Genomic DNA, 12,957 nt, shown 5'->3' on the forward strand with positions numbered 1-12,957 from the left:
TAAATCTAAGGAGAAAGCTACTTCATAGGTATGGAGCTGATAAGTTATATGATATTGAAAATCGATGACGATGAGTACTTCATAGGTAAGGATGTTACATGAAGAAGATTATTTGGCCAAGCTCCTTGAAGAACTTATAAACACATTAACATTGCATGTCCACACATTACTTATCACTCATTCACACATCATCCGTCCATAAATCACCTAACCACGCATCACACGTCTACAAATCACCCATCCACATATTACCTAAATGTTCACAATTGTTGTTTCCATTAAGGGTAAAATTATCCACAATCTGTCGCTGACGCACAACAAAGTATGTCACATGTAAAAACTCTCTAAATGTAATAGAAAGTTAAAAAGTGTCCTTTTGTGTAATCAACTAAAAAAAAAACTATTATTATCATGTTTTAAAAGATGATCTACACATTATTATTGGAGTCTAGTTATTTTCTTATTCGTTTATTTCTTTTCTTTTTTCTAGGAACCAGCTTTTGTCACATATAAATATAATTATAATATAGTAAACTTAGATCATTAAACCAAAAAATTGAAATCATATTACTTGACTTGAGTTATGTGCTTTTCTAACATTTTATGTTTTCTTAAGCTACATTTAAAACTATGCGCTTAATATTTTATCCAAACTTACCAAATAGTTAGTTAAAAATAAAATTTTCATAAAAATAAATTTTATCAAATTTTATAAAATAGTACATTTAAAGCATTAAAATATATTTTTCTTGTATTTTTCTTGTAAAATCATTCATTAACTCATGTAATAAAATCTTTCAATCATTAATGTATCAATTGATAACAAATCAAGCCCATTTAATCGATTGTGACATATTAGACTACAAATAGTTATATATTAGGATAAGACCTGCCCCTTGCGCAGGGTGACTTTATATGAAAATTATTTAAGAAATATTGTATGGAAAAATAAAATTTATATTCTTGATCGAATTAATATTTTTGGCTCTTAAACAATTTTTTGAAAACTTTTTGTTAATTAAATTATTTGTTTACTGTTGAGCTGATCCTATTTTTAAAAATATTTTAGGTCAAAAAATCACTTATCGCATAAGAACCTAACGTTTAGGCCGAAGAATCTCAGGCCTACTATTTGGTTACAATGAAACTATGTCAGCTCGGTTTTATATCATGATTTAGCAATTTAAAAGTTAATTATTGTTATAAAAATTTACGTTCACGTGCCAATCTTATATCTTCAATATTTTTTTCATTTTTGTGTCGTTTTTTTTTATTTTGGTTATTGCTCGATATAAATATTGGGTTTTGAGTTCATTCTCATTTCGTTATTTTATTTTGGTTTGAGATTTAGAAAATGATAAATATTTGAAATTATTAAAGAGATACATACTTAAGTTAAGATCTGTGCCTTGTGCAGAATAAATATTTTATATTTATTACTTATTTTATGTTTTCTGCATATTATGAAATAATAAAATAATACTATATATTAAATAACTAAGAAATCAGTTACTATTATGTAATAAATTGGCGTGCGCATATAAATCAAACGACCGCTCTTGTTTATTCGCAATCATTTTAGAGTAAGTAAATCAAAATAATCAGTGTTATTTATCGTATATGATATATAATTAAATTTAAATGATATTAACATAGATATATATTATAATTTTAATATAGATATTTATTAAATGAGGTTTCTACTCATATGAATTTATGATTATTTTCATATTTGTGTAACAAAATTTTACACTAGCGATTTTTTTAATGTGGAATGTTTAGTGGTTTCAATAATTTATAATCATTTAAAAAACAATGAAGATTTCGAAATTAAAATATTAAATTTTCAATATATGTTCAACGCAGATATCAAAATATAAATATGTATTTTTCATATGATGTATAGTTTAATTTAAACAATATGAAATATATATATATATATATATATATATTAACATAAACACCTATTAAAATAAAATTATTTATTCATATGATTTTATAATCATTGTATCTTATTATAGAAAAAAACCTTGATCACAAAAGATTATGTGAGACTTTTAACAGTTTTAGCAATTTATACTCGTTTTGAAAAATTCAAAATACAACATATACAAAAAAAATCTAAATTATATTATATGATTAATGTAATTGTGTAATTTATTTTAATAATAAATAATTAAACAAAAGTGATAGAAAGTATACAGATTGTTAGCAAATCTTTATTATTTGAAATCATTAATTGCCACATATATCTTAATCACGTTAGGTAATTCCGTAGGTTTTATTTGAGGAAATAATATATAATAATTTCAATTTGATAAATGAATGGTTCATAATGGACATACTATATAATATAACATTTCTTAGCAATTTAATTTTGGACTAACATAATTCTCAATTGATTCTCAAAGTGCCACGTAAGCAAAATTACCATTCCAATTACGTGACAACTAAGCAAGATTCTTTTTTAATTAGTACAAATTACAAGTTATAACTCTTTAAATGTTTTTCTATTAATATATAGGGGATCAGTTTTAATTTTAAAAATCTTACTCCGGTATTGATTCTTGTAAAATTTTTAGTTCCATAAACAAACCATCCCCTCATGTTTGAATGCATATTATTTTTTTAAAAAAAGATTTCGTATTCAAACATAATGCCTTCAAAGTATTATAACTAAAATTTTCAACAAATATAGATTTGACTAAAAATCTCTATTAGTTTTATATATCCATATGTATATATTAATAAGAAAATAAAATTAAAATATGCCCTTTAAATCGTATGCCATAATCGATCCCTGCATGAATTTAGACGCATGGGGAAGAGGAAGGGAAACTGCAATTGCAGTCTCGTCGTACTAAACCACTAGGGGACTTATGGTTGTTACATTTACTACACTGATCAAAAACATGGCTCTTCTTGTTCATTTTTTTGAAATCTCTAAGGCAACTCTGTATTCCATCATTTCCGCATTTTCCAGGAAGCATGTTTCTAACGTGACACCTGTTGGAATCAGCTTTTCCTTCTACTGTTTACAATTAACAAAGAAAAATTATTATCTAGTAAATAACAAAATTTATTTTTTCTTTTGATAATGCAACAATTTGAAAATTAGGTCGATATCTCTATCTTCCACAAATTATCAGTCATAAAACAAATATTAATATATACCTATAGGATAGCTCAAAATGAGCAACAAAACAACACAAGAAGCAATGAATAAAATAACAGACTTCATAGTTCAATATCAGATAAGAGATAGCATAAACAATGATTTGTTTTCTTGTTAAGAAAAATAGTTCCTAACATTCATAATATATATATACACAACAAATAAGATAAAAATAGATTGTTTTATTTAACTTGTGAAAAATAGAAAAATAGAGCAACGTCAACAAAATTAACGTGATCAATAATTTTCAGATTTTTATACTAATTTTGGAAATTACAAAATCATAATTGACTATGTCAATATGAAGATGAAGGAGAAATTTAATGTAACTTCACAAATATTTTGTGAATATAGTTTTTATGTCGTCACCAAAATATTATTATTATTATAAATAGAAAACTTTACTATTATTTAAAGTTAGATAAATGGTAATTAAATAAAATAACCTGTTTTAAAAAAATTAAAATAATAAAACAGAAAATATTTGTAAAACGTTTTTTTCTAAAACCTTCATCAAACCGAAATGAAAAAGTACATCTGGTTGGAAAGAATACTATTTTAGTCAAAAATAATTAAATATGTAATTAAAACCCATTTATGTATTTCTGTTTTTTTTTTCCTTAGCAAAGGCAGACACAACATTGAGTTGAAACTGAAACCTATAAACACTGATATTAAAAACCATTACTAAAATTTTGAGAAATAGTTACATCTTATCAATCAAAACATTCACATTGATTACCAAAACCACCTCAAACTCCTCCCTAAACAATAGATCAACCCAATCAAACATTAAATGTCTACAAAACTAGAACCATATAGTAATAATGATCTTCATGACTAAATAGTGCATATGTGATCATCTGTTATTACAGTTTTGTCAATATCAATCTCGTTAATTATTTGCTAACAAAATATACTATGACTCAAAAATGCGCGAATACGTGCACATATAAAATATTTGCTAAAAGTTTAAATTGTTTTAACAATATTAATAAAATGTATTTACCGAATAATTATGTTTTTTATGACTCAATATTTATTTTATTTCATGTATTTAGATATTTTTTGAGATATATTATACATATGCATATTATGTGATGAAAATAAGAAGCTAAATTCTTTTAAGATAAAACATGTTTTAAGAGATGTAATTGTAACATAAGCAAAATCTCTCTCTCTCTCTCATAAGAAAGTGCCTTGCAAGTGCATTGTGGCATTTGTTGGATAATTCCAAACTTGTGGAAACTTAACATATTATTAGATATTTAATATGTTAAGATAAATAGGAAACCAAGAAATAGGAAAATAAAGTTTTTATTTAGGTTAGGTTTGTGTTTTCCATATTCCACATGTTAAAGAGAATTGTCTTTCATATAAACAGAGATCTAATGGAGAGGTATTCCATAAGATTGAGATAAGATCCAAGAGAAACTTATTGAGAGCTTTAGGCTTTAGATTTGAGTAGTTTCTAAAGTTAATAACAAAAGTTGTTCTTATAATTCTTGTGTTTCTAAGAGATTTGAATTGGTATCAGAGCCTCAGGTTGGAGACTCGATCTAAGCTTAAGTTGTAGCTTAAGATCCTGGTGCTTGATATCACTAAAATTACCCTAAGGAGTGATTTATACTCTCTCAAATAAGAGGTCGAGTTGTAGTACTTAGGGATCGAATCTACAGGGAGCTATGACACACAAAAGATCTAATAGTTATATGATTAAGCTAGGCTAATAGGTTTAAAGCAGTAGATAAAGATAGCAAAGCAGTAAACAAGTTGAACAAGACAATTGTTCAGCTTGGCAGAGAGTTGTTTGATGGAAGGATGATTTGCTAGATCTAGGGTTTCTATTCAGGAAATCAGGATTATAATGATATATAGACTAAAGCATGATATTATAGAACTCAACGATTAGAATAGCTGATCATCTCTCAATTTTTAGATTATCTATTACTAGATCCAAGACCTTCAACTCTCGATGTCGAATCTTAGAAAGCGTCGATCGATGTCTCTATAGGAGCATCGACCGATACACCTTCCGTCGTGTCGATTGATATCTCATTAGGAGAATCGATCGACACGCTTCTAGTAAGCGTTTAGCGTGGGTTGATTAAATGTTAACTAGGGTTTCTAGATCAACTCTCGTTTGTTTCTATCAATCCTAGCTCAGAGAAGACAAGTCATATAAAAACCCAAGCTTTCGCTTGTGCTTAATAAATCTATGATCAAGTTCAGGTTAATTACTCAAGAACAAACAATAAGAACAGACTCAGTGATGAATATCACAACTTAGCAATTCTATATTTGGGGCTAATCCCACATAACCTATCTGAACCCTAAACCTAACAGATGGATATACTCAATCATGAAGTTGTCACAGAAAATCATACATGAATAGATAAGAAATTGCAATAGATAAAACCAATGGAGTTCCAAGAGGAATCTGAAGGAGTTCCTCTCTTCTCTTCTAACCTAGAACTATGAATAAAATAAAGCTTAGCCGTCAACAATGGCTTAGAAAACACATAAATAGGGTTTTAGGTCGTCCAAGGGTATTCTAGTAATTTGTGGTTGCTTCTGGGCTTCAGTCGGTCATAAAATATGCTCAGCCCATATTCTGGCATAACTGTCGACCGACACCAATGCTGTTTCATCGATCGACAGCCCTTCATCTCCTCGACAGGTTCCTCTCGCGAGCAGACTGACAACTCTTCAGTAAACCGAGAATAACTTCTGATATAGGATGCTGATTGACCTAAAACCGGTGGAATTGGAAAGCTAACTCAAAACTATATCTTTTTTCAAAATATGGGCTCAATCTAACGGTGGGAAGGTCTCTATCCATAGCTAAACATCTGACGCGTCTTGCAGCTCTGCACATCAAAAGGCTCCAAAAGACACCAAAATCACCACTTTCCTCCAAATAGTCCCTGAACCTGTAAATAATCTAAATAGACTCTATATAGTAGTAATTAGTTATTAAAAAACTTATTAACCATGGCTAAAAGTGAGTAAAATCCATGGTCTATCAGTGCTTATGAACAAGAGATTGCGTAAGCAAGATGGCAGACATGACTAGGGCTCCACGCACAAAGGAATTTGGATCTACATCCATCCAATGTCCGATGTTGTGATTGCTCTTTTGTGATTGCTCTTTGGTCGATGAGGATGAAGGTTCTACTTCGTGTTCATAAAATATGGGACACGATCGAACCCGGTTCAGATAATCAAAAGAAGAACGATGTTGTGATTGCCCTTTTGTTTCAATCTGTTCCAGAGAATTTGATTCGCCAGGTGGGAGAACAAACCGCATCAAAAAAGATCTGGAACGCTATCAAGTCGCGACACCTTGGGGCTGATCGTGTAAGGGGGAGGCGAGACTTCAGACGTTGATGACGGAGTTTGATAGGTTGAAGATGGATGATTCAGATACGGTCGATGACATCGCTGGGAAGATATCGGACCTATCATCGAAAGAAACCTCTTTGGGAGAAAACATAGAAGAATCCAAAATGATCAAGAATTTTTTGAAGGGTCTTCCGAGACACAAGTACATCCAGATCGTAGCATCGCTTGAGCAAGTCCTAGACCTCAACTCGACGGGTTTTGAGGATATAGTTGGAAGGCTTAAGGCGTACGAGGAGCGTGTAGGAGAAGAAAGTCAGAAAGAAGGCCAAGGGAAGCTGATGTTTTCGAACAATGAAGAGCATAGTCAGAGGGGCTATGAGAATTCCTGTGGCAGAGGAAGAGGACAGAACAGTAGAGGCAGAGGTCGAGGTAGGTCACACAACAAAAACCGTGCGTCACACACCGAAGATAAAAACTCGAAGAAGAATCATTCAAAGCTGATATGTTGGAGATGTGACAAGCCTAGTCACTACGCAACTATCTGTCCCGAGAAGACATAGAAGAATCAAGAAACCAACCTAAACGAGACAGAAGAGGCCGATGCACTCTATGTACACGAGGTGGTGTTTCTGGACGAAGATAAGGTGATTACGAAGAATCTTGAAATCGACAAAGGCAATGCAAGTGTCTGGTATTTGGATAATGGAGCCAGTAATCACATGACGAGAAACAAGGAGTTCTTTTCAAGTTTGAATCTCAACACCAAAGGGAAGGTGAAGTTTGATGATGGATCCTGTGTCGACATTGTAGGAAAGGGTGTGGTTACCTTTGTGTGCAAGACTGGAGAGAAGAAGGCACTCATGGACATATACTACATACCCGACCTGAGGCACAATATATTGAGTCTTGGGCATGCAACAAAAAACGGATGTGATGTTAACATGAAAGATGTCTACTTAACGCTCACAGATTCACATGAAAGGTTTCTAGTTCGTGTGACAAGATCTCCAAAACGTCTCTACAAGACCCCTATGGAGATAAGCTACCTGGAGTGTTTACATGTCAGGGACGTAGATGCTACAGGGAGGTGGCATGCTCGACTAGGACATATAAGCTATGGAGTGATGAACAACATGGTAAAGAAGGAGATGGTCGTAGGAATTCCGTGTGTAACACACGAAGAAAGTGTGTGTGACGCATGTCTCGTAGGGAAGCATATCAAACAGTCACTCCCGACCAAAGCCATGTTTCATGCGACAAAACCATTAGAGTTATTGCATGGAGATTTGTGTGGACCAATCACACCACCAACGCCAGCAAATCATAAGTATGTCTTTGTCTTGATCGATGAATTCTCTAGGTATATGTGGGTTATGCTATTGAAGGAGAAGAGTGAGGTATTCGATCGATTCAAAAGGTTTAAAGAGAGTGTAGAGAAGCAGACCGGGACAACCATCAAAACCTTTTGCACCGATAAAGGAGGAGAGTTTACCTCAGCTATGTTCAATCTATTTTGTGAAGAGAATAAAGTTAAAAGGCACCTAACCGCGCCTTACAAACCTCAACAAAACGGTTTTGTGGAGAAGAGAAACCGAACCTTGATGGGAATGACAAGAAGTATGCTGAAGGCAATGAAGATGCCGAACTACTTGTGGGGTGAAGCTGTACGGCATTCAACTTACCTCATAAACAGAGTTCCTACAAAAGCCTTGAAGAATCAGACGCCATACAAGTGCCTCACATCGAAGAAATCAAATATCAAGCACTTGAGGATATTCGGTTGTGTAGCTCATGCGAAAATCACTGGGCCTTATCCGAAGAAGTTGGATGAGAGATCAAAGAGTATGGTCAATCTTGGAACTGATCCGGGCTCCAAAGCCTATAGACTCTATGTTCCAGACACAGGGAAGGTGATGGTGAGTAGAGATGTAATTTTCGATGAGAAGAAAGCTTGGGACTGGGCGTTTACAACAAACCAAGCTGATTGTGAACCGAGCATGCTTAAGCTTCCACATGGGGGTGATATAGAAGAAGGTAATGATCAAGGTGATGATCATGAATAGGAATCAGTAAACAAAGATGAGGAAGAAGAAGAAGATGCGGATCACAATGCAACCAAGATGGTGGAGGTCAACCGTTGGTGACTAGAAAAGGCCAAACCATAACAAAACCAAGATATCTCGATGATTATGTGTTACTTGCAGATCAAGAAAGTGCAATGCTGTTGCTCACAATGGATGGCGAGCCATAGAACTATGTTTAAGCTGAACATGTACAAGAATGGGTTGAAGCGATGGTGGCCGAGTTGGAGTCTATCACAAGAAACAAGACATGTGACCTTGTGGATAGACCGGCTGGAGTGAAACCTATAGGGTTGAAGTGGATCTACAAGATAAAGAGAAAGGCGGATGGTACTGTGAGCAAGTATAAGGTGAGACTTGTGGCAAAAGGCTATGTACAAAGAGAAGGAATAGATTTCAAAGAAGTGTTTGCACCAGTGGCGCGGCTCGAAACTATTCGGCTCTTAGTAGCTCTCGCAGCAACAAACGGTTGGGAGATACATCACATAGACGTGAAGACCGGTTTCTTGAATGGAGATCTAAAGGAGTTAGTGTATGTAACTCAACCCGAAGGTTTCGAAAAGAAAGGAAAAGAGGATCGAGTTTATGTGTTACACAAAGCTTTGTATGGGTTACGCCAGGCACCCAGGGCATCGAATGTGAATCTCGATCAGATTCTAAAGGAGATAAAATTTGAGAAGTGCACAAAGGAACCATCAGTGTACCGCAAGACTGAAGGAGGAGACGTCTTGATCATAGCCATCTACGTTGATGATCTATTTGTGACATGAACTTCGCTTAAGGTGATTAGGCAATTCAAGGAGGATATGTCTAAGAAGTTCGAGATGTCAGATCTAGGTAAGCTAACGTACTACCTTGGCATAGAGGTGATTCAAGGAGCAGACAAAATCAGAATAAAACAAGAAATGTATGCTCAAGGAATCCTGTGTGACACGAAGATGGAAGCGTGTAACGCATCTCAAATTCCAGTGGAGGCGAATTTGAAGATCTCAAAAGCTGAAGATGAACGAGAGATAGATGTTACAGAGTATCATAGGATGTTTGAGGTATCTGCTTCCCACAAGACCCGACCTGTGTTACGCAGTAGGTTTTCTAAGCAGATACATGCACAATCCGAGAGACTCTCACGGACAAGCCATCAAGCACATATTACGGTATGTGAAAGGAAGAACAAACTTCGGTATGTTCTTCAAGAGAGATGGGTCAAAGAGTGTTGTTGGTTATAGTGACAGCAGTCACAACATTGATCTCGATGACGGGAGGAGCACGTCAGGACATGCATTCTACTACGGTTCATCACTGATCACTTGGACATCGCAGAAGTAGCAGACGGTTGCATTGTCATCATGTGAAGCAGAGTTCATGGCAGCAACAGAAGCAGCGAAGCAAGCTATATGGATCAAGGAGTTGTTGAGTGAGATACAAAGCAAAGAAGGCGAGAACGTCAAGCTTAGGATCGACAACAAATCTGCTATTGCTCTAACAAAAAATCCAGTTTTCCATGGAAGGAGTAAGCAGGTACTCAAGAAGTATCACTTCATTCGTGAGTGTGTGGAGAATGGACAGATTGAAGTGGAGCATGTGCTGGGTGTTGAGCAGAAGGCCGACATCCTTACCAAGCCATTAGGAATGATTATGTTCAAACAAATGAGGAGCTTCATCAGAGTTCAAGAAATTGATCTCCCTAATTCAAGTTGGAATTAAGGGGGTGAATGTTGGATAATTCCAAGCTTGTGGAAACTTAACATATTATTACATGTTTAATATGTTAAGATAAACACAATAAAGAAACCTAGAAATAGAAAAAAGAAGTTTTTATTTAGGTTAGGTTTGTGTTTTCCATATTCTGCATGTTAAAGGGAATTGTTTTTCATATAAATAGAGATCCAATGGAGAGGTGTTCCATAAGATTGAAATAAAATCTAAGAGAAACATATTGAGAACTTTAGTTTTGAATAGTTTCTAAAGCTAATAAGAAAAATTGTTTTTATAATTCTTGTTTGTCACTATTTACTGACGCCGGACACTCCGTTGTTCATTATTTGGATGGCTGGTCAAATCGTTGGCGGCTTTTCATCTTCCTTCAAAGTATTTGTACTTTAACTCTTTGGATCTTTGGCTCACAAGCCATATTTATCGCCAACTCTGCCCTGAGTCTCAAACTTGTCTCCTTCTTCAATTGAAAGAGACAAGCTCAAGCTAGGTTTCGTTTCTCCACTGTATTTTAACTTAAATCTTATTAATTCTCTATTGTAATCATCTCATTAGATTAGTAAATATAGTATGAGTAGTTGCAAGAATTAAGGGATTTACAAGAAAATTTGAGCTACAAAATACACATGATTTTACAAAGAGAATATCCACAATAAATATTTTTTTATCTATTATTAACCATGTCTTACATGTCCAAAGGTTTGAGCCAACATTACCTAGCCCAACCATCGCCTCCCCTCCACTCTCTCATGCATACCTTCTCACCATCGTCATGATTTTCCGTCGATGAGGCCCGATTCCAGCGTTTTGGATTTTGGCTATCAGCTTCTTAAAGTGGGCATACACGCCTACCATATACATTGTGGAAGAAAAACACACGCGCCTCACGCGGTAAATCCATTCTCTCCCAAAAAGGCGACAACGCTGTCCTCGTTCTCGCTCGTCCACCGGTGTCAAGCCAGACGGCGGAGCCCTAATCTAAACCCTTTTCCAGGCCCTCCCCACCTCATAGGGAAGAAAAAACCACCTAAGAAACCTTCACCAAAGAAAACCTCACAAAAAATGCCTTTTTCCATCTCCAGATCTCCTCCTGAAATTCCGGATTTAGGCTCGCCAGCCTCCATCGACCGTCGTTGTCGTCTCCGGAAGCCCCACCACCGACATTTCCCAAAGCGATTTGTCTGTAAACCATGAAGTCACTGTGACTCCTGTTATGGAAAATCCGAAACAGCTCTCAAGAAAAATGTTTATGTGCAGTTTCTCAACTAGGCATGGGCGTACGGGTCTTCGGGTCGGGTTCGAGCCGGTTCCTTTCGGGTCCGGGTCTTTTCGGATCCTAAATATTTAGACCCAATAGGTACTTAGAAATTTTCGGTTCGGGTTCGAGTCGGTTCTTCTCGGATCCGGGTCGTTTCGGGTCTATAATTAAAATACCCATAAAATACCCGTAATTTTCCGGGTCGATATCGGGTCCGGGTATTTAGGATCTGAAAAAGACATGATATACCCAATTCCATCAACTTTAGTCAAATATTTCTCATATATATCTAAAATTTTACAAAACAACTTAAATAAAACTATTAATAATTAAAATAAAATATTTTAAAACTCTAAATTTTACATTTTAAAGCTTTATATTACTTTAAAAATATTAAAAAATAATAACAAATATTGCTAACAAAAGATATTTCAACTAAATCATAAAATAATATATATAAAATAGAACACAAAAACTTCATAGTTTTAGATATACATGTTTTTAAGTCGGGTACAAATCGGTTCTTATCGGGTCGGGTCTATTCGGGTCGGTTCTTTTCGGGTCCGGGTCTATTCGGGTCGGTTCCTTTTCGGTTCCGGTTCTTTCGGGTAAAAAAAATTTAGACCCAAAAGGTACTTGTAACTTTTCGGTCCGGTTCCGGGTCGGGTATTTTTGGATCTGTTCCGGTTCGGGTCTTCGGGTCCAGGTTAAAATTTCCAGACCTATTCTCAACCAACCATACCAGAACAAACCAAACACTTTGTTCCTGCAACCGTCTCTCAAAAAGACAAAGCAGGTTCAAACCCACTCCACACCAATTCCGTGCTAGAACCAGATACTGAATCTTGGCGCAATGTGGCAAAGGGCTCTCGACAACTCCAAAGAAAGGGAACACCTTTTACTCTTCCTTCCGGAGAAGCTTGTGTAAAAATTCCAAATTCGGTTATTGAGAAAAACCAGAAGTTTTGGAAATGCTTTATCTTAGGATAATTTTACTATGATCCACCGTCTTAAGGAACGATTCACAAGATAGTCAACGGTATTTGGAGTCGTTTTTACAAAGATATATCGGTGTCAAAGATGGAAGAAACACACATTTCTCTTCAGGATTCCAAATCACAGCACGAGAAATAGGGTTCTGATGCAAAGGCTTTGGCAGATTGAAGGTCAAACAATGTTTGTGGCAAAGTGACAGCCAGGAGTTGTCCCCACTAAAACTGAACTCACATAACCCTGGCTGGTCTTAGGAGATTTCAACCAAACCCTTGATCCAACAGAAGATTTCAACCAAACCCTTCCCCGGGTCTACTTGTAGGCCTTTATCGGATACAATATATCCTAAGAAGAGCACATGATCGACTCCAAAGACACACTTATGGCGTGCT

General features: G+C 35.1%; 1 protein-coding gene and 1 long non-coding RNA gene across 2 annotated transcripts; one reads left to right on the forward strand and one right to left on the reverse strand.

Annotated features, from left to right (window-relative positions):
• Positions 1 to 2,682: 2,682 nt before the first annotated feature.
• LOC111210373 lies at positions 2,683 to 3,654 on the reverse strand. Its single transcript, XR_002661707.2, has 2 exons — positions 3,175 to 3,654; positions 2,683 to 3,031 (listed from the first exon to the last, which is right to left on the reverse strand). It is a non-coding gene; the product is annotated as an uncharacterized LOC111210373 (long non-coding RNA).
• Positions 3,655 to 9,407: 5,753 nt separating this feature from the next.
• On the forward strand, positions 9,408 to 9,927 carry LOC106447845. The gene is made up of 2 exons (XM_013889803.1): positions 9,408 to 9,781; positions 9,828 to 9,927. Exons 1-2 carry the CDS (start codon positions 9,408 to 9,410, stop codon positions 9,925 to 9,927), a joined length of 474 nt encoding a protein of 157 aa, XP_013745257.1.
• The last annotated feature ends 3,030 nt before the right edge of the window (positions 9,928 to 12,957 follow it).

Source organism: Brassica napus, chromosome C9, assembly GCF_020379485.1.
Source record: "Brassica napus cultivar Da-Ae chromosome C9, Da-Ae, whole genome shotgun sequence".
Classification (NCBI taxonomy): Eukaryota; Viridiplantae; Streptophyta; class Magnoliopsida; order Brassicales; family Brassicaceae; genus Brassica; species Brassica napus.

What these genes read in the sequence shown, in the direction of transcription:
- LOC106447845 (XM_013889803.1), top strand. Translation starts at nt 9,408, where the DNA reads ATGTCTAAGAAGTTCGAGATGTCAGATCTAGGTAAGCTAACGTACTAC. An exon ending in GAAAGGAAGAACAAACTTCG is followed by an intron (nt 9,782 to 9,827) that starts GTATGTTCTTCA and finishes TGTTGGTTATAG; the next exon opens with TGACAGCAGTCACAACATTG.